The 19,229-nt window shown below is 37.5% G+C and overlaps 1 protein-coding gene across 3 annotated transcripts in view; it reads left to right on the top strand.

Annotated features, from left to right (window-relative positions):
* The window catches only part of LOC137020781 (protein quaking-B-like), a 127,827-nt gene that overhangs the window by 56,829 nt on the left and 51,769 nt on the right, over positions 1–19,229 (top strand). For all 3 annotated transcript variants that reach the window (XM_067386799.1, XM_067386798.1, XM_067386801.1), the window contains exon 3: positions 10,440–10,556. In XM_067386799.1, coding sequence (XP_067242900.1) covers positions 10,440–10,556 — 117 coding nt within the window. The remainder of the gene's footprint in view (positions 1–10,439; positions 10,557–19,229) is intronic.

Below are 19,229 nucleotides of genomic sequence, written 5' to 3'. Positions count from 1 at the left end.
ATGATCAGTGTTGGGCAAAGCTACTTTTAAAAGTAATGCATTACAATATTGCGTTTCTCCCTAAAAAAAGTAACTAATTGCATTACCTAGTTACTTTTTATGGAAAGTAATGCATTACATTACTTTTGCATTACTTTTTCTCACCTGGCCTGGGCTTGCTTGATTGTTTTTAATAACAAAAAAAGTTATATTTTTGGCAAATGTAAAAGCCTTTTCACACCGAAAGTGAAATGAATAAGCTTCAGGCTGAGGGAAATGCAGATTCACATCTGAACAGTAGAGGGCGCAGCTCAAACAAATCTTTCAGCTGTACTGCCGGACTGAAATACAAAAGAATATGACGCAGGAGAAGTAAATTAATAAATGCATGCTCACATTTAGTCTAGAACTAGGATAAACATCATGTTCACACAGCGCACACAACACTTACTCTAGATTTCTCTCAACATGGGGACAGGAGAGCCGTCAGTCAATAAATGGGAAAACAAAGTAACTTGAGTTACTTATTTGAAAAAGTAACTGGGATATTTTGTCGTAAATTTAAAAGTAATGCGTTACTTGAAAAAAGCAATCTCATTGCTTGTAATGTATTACCCCCAACACAGGTTATACAGTAGGGGGCGCTGTTACGCATCTTCTGAAAGAGTGCAGAATCTCTGGATCAGAACACAGGCAAAAAAAAAGTAGAAACAAGCGATAGAAGCATTGCTTACGCTCATGTAAAATAATGCGATAATCAAACATTAAACAGTATATATATCAAAACTGTCCAACATTATTGGGTGAAATATCGACCTAGGAGTAGGTACAGGACTATGAAGCTTTAGGGGTGTTGGACTCAATCTACTCCATCTGTGTTTCTAACAATGTTCTGAATCTGATCCAGATGTAGTCTTTTCTCAGCTTTTTGTGAGAGAAAAGGATGACCCGTTAATTTTGTCAAATTTTACCGGTAACATAAACACTTTTCCTGACATACCTACCATGAGCTGGGATGTTTGTAATTATTGTTTTAATTACTCCAGTCTTCAGTGTCACATGATCCTTCAGAAATCATTCTAATATGATGATTTGCTGCTCAAGAAAGATTTCTGATTGTTATCAATGCTGAAAACAGTTGTGCTGCTTCATATTATGGGGAAAACTGTGATGCAGTTTTCAGTATTATATGATGAATAGAAAGTTTCAAAGAACAGTCTTTGTTTGAATGTAATAGACTTTACTGCACTTTTAATTAATTTAATGCATCCTTGTTGAATAAAATTACTCATTTTTATTCAGTTACATTGTTTGCGATGCGTCATGCGATGAATAGATTATTTTCTGTTGTTACAAGTACTCTTGCATTTCAATATACAGTACATCATATGTCAACAATTAAATGTGTTGCGAATACTGTTTAACGTCTTCAAGCTTAGCTTCAGCTTTATATAATACATTGACTGGTTATCCACTACTGAATCCATTGAATTCATTATTAAATGTTAAAAATAGATTTTATCGTTTAATATTTAGCCCGAGCTCAAATCACTATATGTGAAGGACACTGCAACAGATTTTTCCCATCAGGGGAACATCTCTGAAACCCAACAGCTGAATAAAGGCGAGTTTTTTCAGGTCCGTCCGTATGCGTCTGTGTTCAAGTGCTCTCACCAGGCCCGAGCGTCACATAATCCAGACGGAGAGAGCGGAGGTCATCCGACCGTCTGTGATACGCTACAGAGAGCTGTGTGTGTAATCCCGGCAGATGTGTGAATACAGCAGGGAGACCGCGGATGTATAATTTGCGCCTGCTGCTTTCGGAGTGAAGCCGTTCCTTCTGGAGTCTCTCGCACTGATTACTCAATCTCCAAGGGCACCTTGGATATTCGCCTGTGCAGGCCTGAAGAAAAGACTTGATTTGATATACTGAGCAGTTTTCCATCAGTGACAGCAGCTCTGAACACACATGACCTTTGCGGTGGCTTGGCTTCTGAAAGGGCTTGTTGTTTCCTGTGGCGGTCCATGAGGGTATTTTCTGGGCAGGCTGATATGAATATAAAAATATAAATAACCGATAAGGAGTGTATTATCTTTTATTTTTTATCTTTGGTAACACTTTATTTCAATGGTCCACTTTAGACATTCTACTAACAATAAGTAACTTAGCAACCACATGTCAACTAGCAGTCATTAGAGTATTAGTAGACTGTCTGCTTAATATCTGATTTTATTTTGATGCTCCCAACAGACATTCTACTGACTATAAGTAACTTTGCAACTACATGTCAACTTATTCTACTAATTCTACACGCGACAATGCCTCACCACGCGATAAATGTCTCTTTTCCATGTTAAACAGAGTTTTTGTCCAAACCAGCCACGATGGCGACACGCAACGATTCTATTTTAGGAACAGTTTCTATTTTTCTGCAGCGTCGCGTGCTAATGATAATCTATGCTTTATTTAATGTTAAAAGCATCTAATGTGATTTTTGAATCTCATTTTGTGTGGTTTTTATAGCCGTACTGATACCAACAATGGACAATTCACCTCAGATCTTCAAAATAAATAAAAGGAAACAAGAACGTTCAAACTGTCAGCTCATTGTGAACAGACAAGTGTATTCTATGACAAAGATTGTTTCAGTAATTCAGTATGTATTTTAATCATGTTAAAATGGTGTAATATTCATGAAACTGATGACGTACTTATCCATTTCGTTGTGAGTGCTGGGAGCTTACAGAGAGAGCCCGCCCACACGCTCTTCTGATTGGCTGTGGTTTTTGATTGACTATATCGTGTCTCATCTGGTGTGGACAAACAAATTGTTTGTCGCTGGAATCTTATTGCATCTGGTTAGGACACGGTGTAACACTAATGAGAGTTATTTGACATGTAGTTGCTAAGTTACTTATATTTAGTAGAATGTCTAAAAAGTGTATCTTTTTATCTTATCTTTTTATTTTATTTTTTTCCCAGAATTAACTTCTGCTTTACAATTTGTAGTGAATTATCATCCTCCTTTATGGCGTATTTATAAATGGTCCTCTTTATCAGTGTTTTAAAATTGATATTTATGTGCTAAAGTATCTGTTCACCTGTTGATACTGAAGCGAATTTCAATTATTCTCCCTGTTGTGTCCACATTTTGGATGGACAAATTATATTGTGTCATTTGAATACCATTTCTAATGGGTAAGTTTGCTAATAAGAGGAGCCTGTCAGTTTCATCTGACATTTGTGCAGTAAGAGAAAGAATGAAAGAAAAAAATATAATGTATATATTTTTTATACATAAGTAAAGTGATTATTCATGATTCATTATTCAATTCAGATATATTTTATGGGTGACACAGCCTCCATTGCCTCTTCTGGCAATAGCTCTGGTAATTTCTTTGCATCTCAAAATGAAAAAGGGGAATAAACTATGAATAGTAAAAAGCAAGGTGGCTGATGGGGAGGTCACATTTTTTAATATCTTGTGTGAGAGTTGCGTGAAGGAGTCGACATCCTGTGCAGTGCTGTGATTTCTATTTTTCGTGGCTTGTCCCCTTCTTTTGTTGACCCCAGACTTTTTAATTGTCTATAATAAATATATATTTAATTAAATTTAAATTTTAAGTTAAAGCAGGACAATTATACTTTGTTTATAAGAACTTGAAAACATAAGTATAGTCTATTTTAAATAAATTTGCTATTTATTAAAACAATTAAACATAGAATCTCTCAATACTCTTTACCATTTTAGAGAACAACTGAAGTGTTCCAAAAGAAAACTTTATTTGATTGTCATGGAAATGGGACTGACTGTTGCAATTCCACCGGTGTATAAAGCACACGAACGAGGAGATGAGAATTAAATAAGTCTTTACTTGAAAATTCAACAGGAACGTACACCATAGTAGACACTAACGACACCCAACAACAAACTGAACACAAACAGGAACTTAAATACATTGATGATTAACTCAAATTACAAACAGCTGTGAATAATGAGATTAGTGTCCATGGTAACTGATCGTGGCGGGAAACTAGAACAAAGGAACATGTGACAAATGAAAACAGTCAAACTGAAAGTTCATGTGACTGTGACACTGACAGTAGTTTAAAGATCATAAATGTAGTTAATTGTAAGATTTTTAAATCACAATGTGAGAATAACTTTATTTGGTTGCCAAATCAGGTTAGTAATTGAGAATTGTAAATCCATCCATCCATTCTCCAAACTGCGTATCCTCTGTAGGGTTAATGGGATACCTATCCTAATATCTGGGGCTGAATTTCTTTTTTAAGTTTAAACTTGATAGTCTACTAGCTAAGTTGCTGTGTTAGCAAGAAACTCGGCTATTTGAACAGTAATAAAAACGCAGCTAATTAACACTCAAAACTCTCCTGTTACTATAGCTAACATTACAACAACAGCATATCTTGGTTCTGTGAAACCGCAAAACCAATATTACTCACGCATGGAACAGAAACAACGCAACCTTGCCTTTCATTTTCATGCCTTCTCACTTTGATCTCTCCAGGGCTGGAAAGCTTTTCTAATATTAACGTGGGTCCTAAAGCTCTTGCCTGACCATAACCCTTCTTTATCCAGTGATATTCCTCTTGAGCTTTTCTTTTTTGTAATGTCTCTCAGCCATCTCTCTTTCTTCAAATCTCCTTCTTGCTCACTCTCTCTCTCCTTCCCCATCATGAGTGGACACTCCCCCTACTGCTGATTGGCTTCAAGTGTGTTGTGCTGCTCAGTCCAATCCACTTTCAACAGCATTTCTCAGACATCTCTTACTCACTGATATTGTTTTCAAGGCAGTAGAAAGAAAACCACTTATAGTGAGCAGCAGTATTGTATGGATGCATGTCACTAATAGAGTATGTGCAAACATGAATGAGCTTTGGAAATGATAGCTTTTCATCTGAGCTAATCTTGACTGTTTGTTCCTAGACATTAAACACACTTTAATTTCATGTATAAATTTATTGACACGTAAAAGGTGCCATATGCATATTTTAACAGGTTTATTAATAGCAAAAGATGGAGTGACAGTCATCTCATATTAGATGTACATGGAGAAATAAACACACACACAACTTTTATTCGAAGGGTGAGAACACACGCATACAAATGTAATGCACGCCCTGGTGCTTTGTGCCTCCAAGTAAAATTTAATTGCTTCTTTTCATTCATATCCGCAAGGCTCTTGGACAGGGATGAAGGGTGCCAAAAAAAAAGCACAAACACATACTCAGTGACTGTGTTTTACCAGTAGTCGATTATGCATGGAGTCAGTCATGTGAAAAGAGCGTAGCGTCAGAATACCAAACACATTGATAAAGCAGACCCTGAGGGCTTATTGATTAGAGCAGGAGGCCTGTAGTGTAAAATGGGATTTTACAGAACGCAAGGCTGCATGCATTCAGCTCCAAAACAAACCGCTGCTGCACGTCACACTGACTGTACTAGAATGGAGTTCCCTTACGGAAGAGAAAGAGATGGGAACATGCAACTTCCTTAAAAAATAAAGATAAAAATAGTGATCATATGACTGTACAGTTTCATACCATGCACAGTATTTGAAGTATGAAGGTGTTGTTGTGATGAGCTATTGTTTGTAATGCAAAAACACTCACACCTGTTAGTTCTCCTGCATGACCGGGTACAGACCGGGCCAGAGCCTTTGGCCGACAGCCTTCAGGTCCGCGCTGATAGCTGATCGATTAGGTGAACAATTGACGGCTCTTATCTTGTCAGTGAAGCCCAGAGGAGGCGCTGCCGTTTGGGAGACTATCGGCTGCTGCTCTCTGCACATTGTTGCAGTCCCGGCCGATGAGCTCTGTGATAAGTAACACTTAGGCGGCCATCTCCAATAAAGTGCCTCCCAGGGAATTTCATTCACACAGTTCTGCTGAATTCCATCTTCTAACTGTGTTTAAACCATCTCGAATGTACGTGAACACTTTTGGGACTAACCAGGGTCAGAAATTAACCAGGACTTAGGGCAAAAATGCCCCAAAAAATAAATAAATAAATAATAATAATAATAATAATAATTCTCTTATCTAACATTATATTTCATTTAATTTTAGTCTAGGCATATTGGCCTTTGCCTGCAGACACTGAGGTATCTGAATTCTTACAGGCGATTGATGTTTAACTCTTTCCCATCCATCCATCCATCCATCCTTTTTTTTTTTTTTTTTTTTTAAAGTTGGCTGTTCCCCGCCAGCGTTTTTGATCATTTTTACAAAAATGTCATGGCCCCCAGAATATTTTGTTGGCCCCCAGACCCTCTGCTTTTAAACAAACAACCAAAAGTTATTTTAGCTTCATTCATCCTTTTTTTTCTCGACTTTTGAATAAGTTTCATAAAACAACATTTTGAGCTGAGAAAATCACGTTTTTGTCACAGAATACACCTGGATCAGATTCAGATTGATGATCAAAACACAAATGGAGTCGATTGAGTCCATCAACAGCCCCAAAGCTTCACAGTCCTATAGCTCGTCCTGGGTTGATATTTCGTTCAATAACATTAATCAGTTTTTATTTATACGCTGTTTAATGTTGATGATCGTGCTATTTTACATATGCATCTGCTTATATATGCTATTGCTTGATTCAGCTTCTTCTTCACCTGTGTTTTGATCAGGAGATTCTCTACTCTTTCAGAAGATGCGTAATAGTGTCCCCTACCGTATAACAGTAAAAACACGAAAAGCCGTAAAATCTCGTCATTGAATGGGAAGCTCTTTCTCATAAAAGATTAAATAACTCGTCAATGGTGGGGAAAGAGTTCATCCGTGATAATTAAGTTGTTTTTTTGATGAAAAACACTAAAATCACATTCAGGAAAACACTGAATGTAAAGAGAATTTTTTTAATAAATAATAAATATATTATTTATTTGAAAGAATTAAAAGAGCAGTTTCGTGTCTATCCTTGTATTGTTCATCTGGTCGAGGTTGATATTGGATTTGAAAAGTAATTAGTAATAAGTAATGCAATAATTATAGAGTAATTAATACAGTAATCTAATTACACTTTTGAATAAGTAATTAGTAGTTAGTAGGTAATTACTTTTTTAGAGTAACTTCGGTTACATCCAAACGAAGCCAGAGCTTTTTTTTTTCCTCGTCTCAAGAAATATCTTCGTACACACTAAACCACTGAAACTGACTCAAAACGATATAGTATACATGCCAGATCAGTATGTGGCGCTGTAATTCTGCCACAGAGATACACTAAAAACAGAGAATAAGACTGGGAGCATGCGCATAAACGCTGCATACAAACTTCAGTAAAGATTAACTTAATAAATATTATCTTATTATATAGGTTATATTATAAACAATACATTATATTATAAAGCTTCTGCAGCACGAACACAAGCATGTAGTACACAATTGTTGTTGTTGTTGTTGCTGTTACGTGACGTAGCGATGTCTGACTAGGGTTGAGACGTGGGATGATCACACAAAAGCGCAAGAGTGTCGTTTTCAGATTTATCCACTCTGGGACCCAGTTTCAAAAAGAGTGGTTTCAGGCTCCCAAAATGCCAGATTTGTCTGGACGAAACACCGATACGTTACAAAATGTTTGGATGGACTGTTGCTCAACACTGAGTACAATGCATAAACATGTATACATACATAATATATAACGATGCAGGACTCATGGTAAGATCTATTTGCAGCTTTATTGAAGTTAGAGTGGTCGTACAGGCAGGGTCAGACAGGAGCAAACAGGAATCACAAGGAACAGGCAGAATCGTGGTCAGAATACAGGCAATGGTCAAAGGCAGGCAGATATCAATCACGGAACAGGATAACAAGGCAAGGGTCAAAGGCGGGAACAGGAACAGACAGGAAAACAGGATAAACACAGGATAATGCTTGGAATTGACACACAGGGTAATCAAGACTTCGCCCTGAGGTGGTGTGAGTGAAAGTCCTTTATAGTCCTGGTAATGAGCTGCAGCTGGGTGTGGTGATTAGTGTGGAGTGTGTGAATGTTTCTGGCAGAGAGGATGATGGGGAATGTAGTCCGGGAAGAGACAGGAACAGACGGTGATCATAACATAACGCCCCCCTCCCGGAAGGCGCGTCCTTGTGGCGTAAAAGGAACAGCTAGGGAGGGGGTGTGGGTGCATTGGGGAAACCAGGAACTCGGGCAGCCACCGTGGGTCAGGTGCCACGGGCAGCCATGGCGGGTCAGGTGCCACGGGTAGTCAGGGCGGGTCAGGAGCCTCGGGCGACCACAGCAGGTCAGGTGGCTTGGGCAGCCATAACAGTTCGGAGGCAGTGGACGGCAGTAGCCGGGCAGTGTCCCCACCCACAAAGTTTTTGGGGAATTCAACGGAGTCCGTGGCGGGTTCATAAGCAAGGAGCCAGCAGGGCAAGGCTTGGATGCTTGGGCAGAGCAAGAAAGACCTCTGGAGTGGTCTCCGGACTCACAGCGGGCTCTGGGAAGGCCTCTGAGCCTTGCAGAATGAAAGAAGCCTTCTTGCTCCTCTTCCTCCTCTTACGTGGATGAGGCGGCGGTTCTGTGTTCACCTCCTCTGTGGATGCTGCAGTGAGCTCACGGGCTGAAGCGGACTCTGGAGCGGACCCACTGGCTGGAGCGGATTCAGGAACAGACTCATTGGCTGGAGCGGGCTCTGGAGCGGACTCAACGGCTGGAACGACCCCTTTGTTCACTGACACTGAAGTGGGCAGCCATCTTGCCCGTGGGCACTGGTGAAACGGCCATCTTGTCCAACACATACAGAGAGCTTGAGTACGTTGCAATCTGCGAACTTGAATGCGTTGCAATCGGCGAACATGAGTCCATAGCAACCGGCGAACTTGAGTGCGTTGCAACCAGCTGGCTTGAGTGCGAAGCGGACGGCTGGCTTGCATGCGAGGCGGCCGGCGGACTTGAGTGCGAGGCGGCCGGCGGGCTAGGATGCGAAGCAGCTGGCAGAGTCTTGGGAATGCCAGCCGCTCATGCTGAAATCAGCGGTGAATCAGCCTCACTGGAACACAACCCTCTCCGCTCCCAGACTGATCTAGAGACCTGACGTTGCTCTGGGCGATCAGCGGAGACATGACGTGGCTCACAGAGATTGACTGTGACTTGACTTGATTCAGGATACGCAGTACTGACTTGACTTGGTGTTGTGGTGATGGTGGCCGCCATTTTGTGAGTGTCCTTAGGCACGGCGGTCATTACGGGATTCAGTGAGATGTCGCATTTCTCCGCGACACCCACAGTAAACAGAGAACCAGCAGACAACAAAGCATAGTCCATAAAGCTGCTAAATGATGAACTCGGTCCCTCTCGTCTTAATTTACTCTGGAGAGGTCGGTTGACGCCATCACAAAAAAAGTCAATCAATGCACAGTCAGGCAGATCAGAGAAGTAAGCAATGTCCAAATATTCCTTCACATATTCCTCTAACGATCGTGTGCCCTGCGTACTCCACAATAACAATTGTGTCATGTTCATACCGGACAAATGCACTCCGGGAAAGCTGCTGGATCGTGGTGGGGCGAAGTCTTCTGTAACGAATCGACGGGACTCAGGCAGGGATCCATATGCAAAGCTTTATTGAAAGGTAAGCGTGGTCGTACAGGCATGGTCAAACAGGAGCAAACAAGGTCAGCAGGGGATAGGCAGAATCGTAGTCAAGGTGCAGGCAGAAAGCATTCACAGTCCAGGAAACAATCATAAGAATCATAGATCATAAACGGACAAGGACGAGAACAGACAGACAGACAGGGAATAAACGCTCGGAATTGTAACATGAGTTAGCAAGACTTTGCGGTGAGGTGGTGTGAGTGAAAGTCCTTTATGAGCTGCAGCTGGGTGTGGTGATTAGTGTGGAGTGTGTGAATGTGACTAGCAGAGAGGATGATGGGGAATGTAGTCCGGGAAGAGACAGGAACAGACGGTGATCATAACAAATATACACAATAACCCTGAGTAAACAGATGCGTTTCAATTGCATTTTAAAGGTGGATGAGCTACAATTTCACTGAGATGCTGGGAGAGGGATTTCCAGTATCTAGGGGCTGAGACACTAAAACACCCAATGAAGAACTGTTAACAACCATTAATAAACTGTCTCTGGAGGGCAACTAAATATTGTGGTGCGAGACCATTAAAAGCATTAAAAAATGGTAATTAGAATTTTTGTTCTGTGTGTGATAAGCAACCGGGAGCCAGTGCCGGAGTGATATGTGCTGACTCTTTTGTGTCTTTGTTGGGAATTACATCATTAACAATTTACTAACTGAAGAATATGATGAGTCATGCTCCCTGCATAATAATGCTTCAAAATAATCTGTTACTTTACACTGTAGTGTTGTTGATGCAAACAGTGACTTGTCAAATGCTGAAGTACATATGTTATATGGCTCCATCCGGACACAGATGCAGTGAGTGAGGCCTGTGTGTGTTTGTGTGTTGCAGTTTAATTTTGTGGGCCGGATCTTGGGCCCGCGGGGGCTCACAGCCAAGCAGCTGGAGGCAGAGACAGGATGTAAGATCATGGTGAGAGGGAAAGGCTCCATGAGGGACAAGAAGAAGGTAAGATCTACAAACACGCACATATACATATACTAACATTCACTAACACACACTAGCACACATATTCATGAAGACAGGGAGTGTCTTTTTTTCACTTAATAATAAGTATAGAGTAACAAAACACTTGAATAATTTGCAATATATTAGTTTATAGTTAATTTATAATTTATAAACTCTACATCATTAATGCATTAATATGCTGTATACATATAGTGAGTTCTTCATTCATTATTTACAAACTGTTCTATTTGTATCCTTTGAGAACAACTTGTTAACCATAGCTAACTTATTTAAAGTGTTTTAAACCAGTAGTTGTTAATAGTTAATCCTACCTTTATTAGACGTTAATAGTACACTCTAAAAAAAATGCTGGGTTAAAAACAACCCAAGTTGGGTTGAAAATGGACAAACCCAGCGGTTGGGTTAAATGTTTGCCAAAACTGCTGGGTAGTTTTATTTAACTCAATTATTGTTTAAAAATTACTGTATGGCTGGCTTAAAATATGGTCCCAAAGTATGTTGGAAATTAAAAATCAGTCACATAATTACTAGAGGTAAAAAACTTATTTATTAATAAGAAATTTAAAATGTTTATTGATTAATCATTATTTATTAAACGTATTAATAAATGTTAATTTCCATCATATTTTGGGTTCATTTTAAGTAAGCAATATAGTAATTTTTAAACAATAATTGAGTTAAATAAAATTACCAAGCATGTTGAGCAAACATTTAACCCAATCGCTGGGTTTGTCTATTTTCAACCCAACTTGGGTTGTTTTTAACCCAGCATTTTTAGAGTGTAGGTGTTCCTAAAGTGTTTACAAATATATTAAGCATAAATGTGATTCAATTTGCTTTATACATAAACATTTCTTTACTGTTAATCAATTAATAACTTTTAAATGTTTTCATGATCCATGTATGTGTGTATATAAAAATGTAATCTCATTGATCAAATTTCAAAATTCAATAAAATCTATGAGTGATTCCATAGATTAAATAAGAATTTATTAAACATTTGGACATCTGTGAAGATGTTATTAAATAATAATAATTTGTTGAAGTGACAATGAAAGACAAACTCACTATTTGTACATAGCCTATTAATATAGCGACTACAATTTATGAACTATAAATTAACTATAAACAAACAGTTTGCAAATTATTTATAAGAACATTATTACTGTACCCTTATTATAAAGTGTTACCCTTTTTGTCATAACTGCCATTTATTGCTGGCAGTAAATATTTCTTAATGAGTTTTTATCATTAAAATGTAACTTTTTAAATATTATATTATATTATATTATATTATATTATATTAATTATATTATATTATATTATATTATATTATATTATATTATAATATAATATAATATAATATAATATAATATAATATAATATAATATAATATAATATAATATAATATAATATAATATAATATAATATAATATAATATAATATAATATAATATAATATAATATAATATATATCCTTATTACAATTGTTATGTACTTCTCTTACATCACCGATGGTCATAATTCTTTCAATTTTAACCGTATAATATTACACTGCCAGTTGGCGAGTTTTCATTTTGGACCCCTGAGACAGACATAAAGCATGCATGAACAATCACGACAGACTCGCAATCACACCAGATGGAGGAATCTGATTGGCTGATTTTGCGCACAATCTTCACACATCCATATGCTTAAGCATATTGTTCATTTTTAACATGCACTCAAAATTCACTCAGTCAGCAACTGTGGCTCGACGTCTGTCCAGATGACAGATACGACGGTGTGATCGGACGAGTTGTACGTACATACGCACGGTTTGTTCGAGAGTAAACTAGCCCGGTCCAGTCCGCACTGCCCAACTGAGATACTTTGCAGGGAATAACAAGCCCTCCCCTTGCTCCTGAGAGCCCTGGGCAGGTGTTCAAACATTGTCCTTGGCCTCAGATGAGTGGGGGCTGGATCCTGTGGCCCTGCCAGGGCTCCTCTCCCAGTCAAACCCCAGTCAATGTACGACACGCTGGGCCAACGACGCCGGGGCGGAGGGGGTCACGGGACGGTCTGGAAGCACGGGGTCACATTCACTGTCCATCATTAACACTTGAGCAAACACACATGTTCATTCGAACACAAACACACAGTTTATTATCATTGGGATTATTGGCATTTTTGGGAGCAAAGCACAGTACGCCTGCAGATGTGCGCAATCACACGCTTGTCCGTCTCACATATGTATCTGATCTGGAGGCACATTTGTGTTTCCATTAGTTGGGCAGGACCCATATTTGGACAAGTGCTGGAAGCGGATAGTTATCCGAGCCCATCCCGTGTGACCGCGAGGAGGATCCAGAGGAAAATAAAACAAGTGAAAGCGCTGTTGTCATCTCGATCGCTTCATGCACATCTGGATCGGCTCTGCATCCTGTCAGAGCGCAGCTGGTCGTCCGCGTATCGGATCTCAGCTGTGTGCGCGTGCGTGTGTGCGCGGACCGCCAATGGCCCCTTTCTGATAGTACGACCCGCTCGACGTCGACGGGGTCAGCTGAAGCTCTTGTGCAAACATTCGCATGTGTGTTTAAAGGTTCTGCAGTCTTTGCTCTTCCAGTCTCAAGCTGCTTTGGTAGACAGCGGAAAATCTCGTGCCTGTGTCCTTTGTTTCTCATGATCTCTTTACCTCCTACCTTGCGTCTGTCAGTCACACACATCACGAGTAAACGGGAACGTCTAATGTAACACTTCACGTCAATGGTAACATTGCTTAATGCAGTAACTAACAGGAAATAACATTAAACAGGACTTTTAAAGGATTAGTTCACTTCAGAATTAAAATCTCCTGATAATTTGCTCACCCCCATGTCATCCAAGATGTTCATGTCTTTCTTTCTTCAGTCGAAAAGAAATTAAGGTTTTTGAGGAAACACTGCAGGATTTTTATCCATATAGTGGACTTCAGTGGGGTTCAACAGGTTGAAGGTCCAAATTGTAGTTTCAGTGCAGCTTCAAAGGGCTTTACATGATCCCAGATGAGGAATAAGGGCCTTATCTAGCAAAACAATTGGCCAAAAAAAAAAAAAAAAAAATATATATATATATATATATATATATATATACAGTTAGATTGATTTCTGAAGGATCATGTGACACTGAAGACTGGAGTAATGATGCTGAAAATTCAGCTTTGCCAACACGAGAATAAATTACTTTGTGAAATATATTCAAATAGAAAAAAAGTTATTTTAAATTGTAATAATTTTTCACAATATTACTGTTTTTACTGTATTTTTAATTAAATAAATTAAGCCTTCTTGAGCAGACAAAACTTCTTTTAAAAACATTAAAAATCTTAGCGATCCCAAACTTTTGAGCGGTAGTGTATTTTCCAAACACAAATGCTCGTCTTGCACTGCTCTGCAATGCCGAAACTTCACTTATGACCTTTCCAACATGATTATGTAATGCATGGTGCAACGCAGAGCAGTGCAAGATGACGGTTTGTGGTTAAAAAGTACATAATTTTACTTTTTTTTTTAGAAAATTAAGGATCATTTCTCTAGATAAGACCCCTATTCCTCGTCTGGGATCATGTAGAGCTCTTTGAAGCTGCACTGAAACTGACATTTGGACCTTCAACCCGTTGAACCCCAGTGAAGTCCACTATATGGAGAAAAATCCTGGAACGTTTTCCTCAAATATTTTTTTCGACTGAAGAAAGAAAGACATGAACATCTTGGATGACATGGGGGTGAGTAAATTATCAGGAAATTTTAATTCTGAAGTGAACTGATCCTATAAGGCATTAATTAATTTTGGTTAATGTTGGTTTCTACATACATTACCTTTCAAATGTTTGTAGTCAGTACGTTTTCTCAACAGTATGAAATGAATACTTTTATTCAGCAAGGATGCATTAAATAGACAATAGTGACAATAAAGACATTTATAATGTTACAAAAGATTTCTATTTCAAGTAAATGCTGTTCTTTTGAACTTTCTATTCATCAATGAAAAACAAAAATACAAAATTCTACAAAAATATTCTTTCAACATTGATAATCATTAGAAATGTTTGTTGAGCAGCAAATCTGTATATTAGAATGATTTCTGAAAGATCGTGTGACACTGAAGACTGCAGTAATGATACAGTTTTTACTTTATTTTTTATCTAATAAATTCAGCCTTGGTAAGCATAAATATTTCAAAAATATATTTAAAAAAAATCTTGCTTGGCTAAATTGTTGTTGTAAAATATACCTAATGCAAAAACTAATGCATGTTAACACATTCATCCTTATTGTAAAGTGTTAGCAGAATAATTGTAATATCTACAGACCAACCCTACTAATAGAACACTTTTTAGAAATAAAAAAAAAACAAACATTTCATTTATAAATGGATTGTTATTGTCTGATACTGATCTGAACTGATCTCAAAGCGACCAAACCTCAGAATTAATCAGCTGCTGTTAGTTTCACTTTAGCTGTGTGTGCGTGCGTGTGCGTGTGCGTGTGCGTATGAAACATGACATGAAGGACAAGGATGTTTGCCTGAGACAGGAATAATCTAATCAATTGCATGTATAAGCCAGTAATCCGTGTGAATCTGCATCCTCCACAGAGCGCCGCAGATTTCTCCAGAAACAGAGTGCGTGTCATTCATCTACACATCCGTTGAGTGTTAAACTTTAGCCTGTAATGCGTCTCACTAGTTTGTGCTTCTGATATGATGCCTCAAATAATGCTTTTGAGGTTAAGGAGAGGTGTTACTACACCTTTATGAAGGTAATCATCTCTTTTGAGATTCAAAATAGCCATGAATTCTGATTAAAGACTTTTGTTCTAAGCAACATATTCATTGCAAGTATTTCATTAAATTATAGTTCATGTTTTACCAGTGCAATTCCTTTTAGAGAGCTCTTAAAAGCATGCGTACTTATGTTTCACGTCAAAACACATCAAAAGGAAAGTCACTAGTGAAAGGTTTGCTACTGCATTCTTGTGACATTTTTGTCATTGAATAGCTTTCTCCAGGTATGGCAGAGATATATATGAACAGTAATTCCACAGGCAGTTAATGTCTATTAGGATCATTATTATTGGTGTGGAGGAGATTTTCTCTCTGACTGCTCCTGTAGTTCATGGACTCAAAATTGTTGCAACCGCAGCTTTCAACAGCTTAATCTCATGGGATACCTTGAGCATTTTCCAATGTTAAAACACAATGTCAGATTGTGCATGGCCTTTAAATATAATTTAGTTCTGTCTAACCCTCTCCTAAAGCACAACTTTGATGTAAAGGAAAGGGACAAGTGGCAGAACAGCATTCATATACTGACGTACTGTATCCACATTCAGCTCTCACCTTCAACTAACGCTCCCACTGTAAAGCAGAAACGACTAAACATGTCATTGACAGTCGCACACACACACGCACGCACCATTTAAAAAAGAAGAACAGATTTATATACATTAAAAAAATCGCTAATTTCATCCTTCAAAACAAAGGCATGGGATTCAAAGAAAAAGTTGTGCACACTAAATAAACTGTAGATGAGCCAGGGTAGGTGGGGACTCTGACGCTGAAACACAAAGTTAATATGAAGCGTGTTGTCTTGCTGATGTAGTTGCCGTCATCTCTGTTCTGACTGGGCCTGTCAGAGAGACTCAGCTGCAGTGTTGGGCCCGCTGGCAATTACTGTTATTAGAGCTGTCACAATCACTTCAGCTTCATCCTCTCGCAGCGTCACTAAACAGACCTGCGTGTGTGTGACAGTACTTTATTTATGCGTCTTCTTCTCGCATTTTGCATACGTATTAAAGCGATTGTTCATGCACAGCCATGGTAGTAGGCTAGTTTAAACACATTAGCTATGTTTCCATTCAAAGTTGCGAATTTAACTTGTGCACAAATTTGGAATATCGTATAACACTCTTGCGATGTTTTTTATCCAGTGAGTCGAAGAGAACAATATCGTCACTTCCTGATAAACTGGCGCTAAATATCCACTGAAGCCACAGTATATAATAATTTTCATATATAATATATTACTTGCGCCTCAGAGTGAAACACAATAAACGTGGTCATGTTATCTTGCATTCAGATGCCTGGTGTGAGGAGCTTCTGGGAGGAAATTAGGCAACGAGAACGGTTCGCTGGTTGGTCCAGTTATGCCAATTTATTCAGTAAAAGTGTTTCCATCATAGTTTATGCTCATGTTTTCATATCACATAAAAAATGTATCCAACAGTTTTTATGTGCATTTTTAGAATTTATGCACATAAAAAATTATTTATATTATTTATTTTTGCGATATCCCAAAATGCGCATAAAAATAGTACAGTACAGTTTACTTGAAAAAAGCTTGGAAACAATTTTCACTCAGAAAGTAAATTTACAAATATTTGCCAAGTAAAAGCCTAAACATAATTATTAGTAACTTTAATTAGAAATGTTTAAGTTAAGTTTACTTGGGAATTCCCAGTAAATTTTATTGACTCTTTGTTTGTAAATTTGACTTAAGTAATGCTTATAAATTTATTATGGTTTATTGCATTTTTTACAAATGAGAACACCACTGAAAAAAACAATATGTAAAATTGACTTTTGCAAGTTTTTGCACACATATTTAAGTCAATTTTACATATGAAATTAAATAAACTCTACTTAACTAAGTTAAGTAAAATTAACAAAGAAATTAGATAATTTTAACATTGCCAGCATGCTAAAAGCCTGAGTAACTTCTACTTAGTTGAAGTTTTGCTTTAACAATACCCTTTCAAGTGTATGCTTTACTTAACTTTAACACCTAAGGAAGTAATACAATAGATATTGTGTAAACACCATATCCATATTTTCGAAGTATAATGTGGCACCTGAACACAAAGACCTCAATACTTGGTACACAATACACAATGACGGTAACATTCGATAATTTTTTTTTTTTTTTTTTGTGTGAATGTGCCAACTCCAAATGTCACAAAATGGCAAGTTACTAAACATAACCACAAAAGCAATGATAAAACATGTAAAAACAGCTTTAAAACTGTGAAAAATCAACCTAATTAATTATTCAAGGACCAGTGCATGATGGGAACACCAGTATCAGAAAAGATGAGTAGTTTTACTTAACTTTATATTGTTGATATTTACGCTTTAATTTCTACAAGCTTAAATTTAGTACTAATATAGAAATTACTTAGTTTTTTAAATTCTTGCCTGAACTAACTTTTTCATGTAAAAATTACATTTGTTTTTTCTGTAGTATTTACTTCACTATAAAATCATTTTTTACAGTGTAGGTGGATGGAAACATAGCTATTGTCACTACGGAAATGTTCAGTGCTTTGAGTTACCAGTGGATTTTTGTCTTAATTTAAATGGGTAATATTGTAAGCAATCACATTTTATTTATTTGTTCTTTTGATCTATTGTGATGAAAGATTATCACATTATAAAAGCAACTTTTAGAACTCAAAACTTTCCCCCCAGTCCAAAAGGTTTATTTTTTTAAGTTTAAGAAACGCAGCCCAGGTCATTTCAGTTTGAACATATTTCCAAATATGCAGGATTTACAGAAAAGCTATTTAAAAAAAGAAAAAAAGAAAACGTAATTGGACCCAGTCCCCGTTCAAATAGCAAGTCTCAAATCCAAGCAAGAGCTCTTCAGTTGATTCTGTAATAATATAGTGGTGAAACAGAATTGGCAATCGCTCTTGAAAACGGCAAAGGTTTCTATTTACAACTTATTTTGCAGTGGTGAGCAATGTAGCCAATCACAGACATAGCTGTTAATCTTTTGAATGCAATGGCCAATCAGAGGTGTTTAAGTTAGTCAGAATCCACTCACCACTGAAAACGCCAGAGTTTTTATTCAGTGTTGAGTTATGCAGGCTTGCGAAACTCTCATTAACAAACAAAGTGTAGAAACAATGATTTATTGTGCATTGTTATATAAATTATGACACTTTACTAACATTATAAGTGGACCTTGGGAACTACGATATGACCTCCCTAAACTCAGTTCAGTTAATATCTAAAGAAATGACTAACGAGGACACTAGAGATGACAAACTGCTAGTTTACATGGTTCAACTATATTAATTTATATTACACACTCTCTCGAGGAAATATCACTTATGACATTTATCCACACATCACTGAAATATCACTCTGGTAATGCTTTTACCATGTTCCTGAGAATTCTGTGTTTCTTGAACCTCATTTAGGAGAATACTATAAGGCCTTGGTTCCCTTTAGATGGAATTTCACAAGATTTCATTGTATTTGTAATGATAAATTATTAAAGTTATTGTAAATTATTGTTCAGTTACATTCAAATATCACGTTCATCACATGGTATCACATAAACTAGCTTTCTTTCGTGTTGCATTTATGTCTGCAAGTTACCATGCAGTATACTGATTAATAACACATTCATATGTAATTCATACTTAAAATGACATATTGCTTTTGTCCCTACTTCCATATCCAGCATCAGTCATACATGTGATAATACACAAAGATAAACAAGACTTTATGCAATCCTCAGAAATGAGGATGCACAGATGAACAGAAACTCCAGTGTGAGAGTACAACTGTGAACTGAAATATTGGTCTATGTGTTTGTCTGGCAGAAAATCCGATGAAATATCTCTGA

The sequence above is a fragment of the Chanodichthys erythropterus genome, chromosome 5, assembly GCF_024489055.1.
Source record: "Chanodichthys erythropterus isolate Z2021 chromosome 5, ASM2448905v1, whole genome shotgun sequence".
NCBI lineage: Eukaryota > Metazoa > Chordata > Actinopteri > Cypriniformes > Xenocyprididae > Chanodichthys > Chanodichthys erythropterus.
This window is presented reverse-complemented; position numbering and strand designations above follow the sequence as displayed.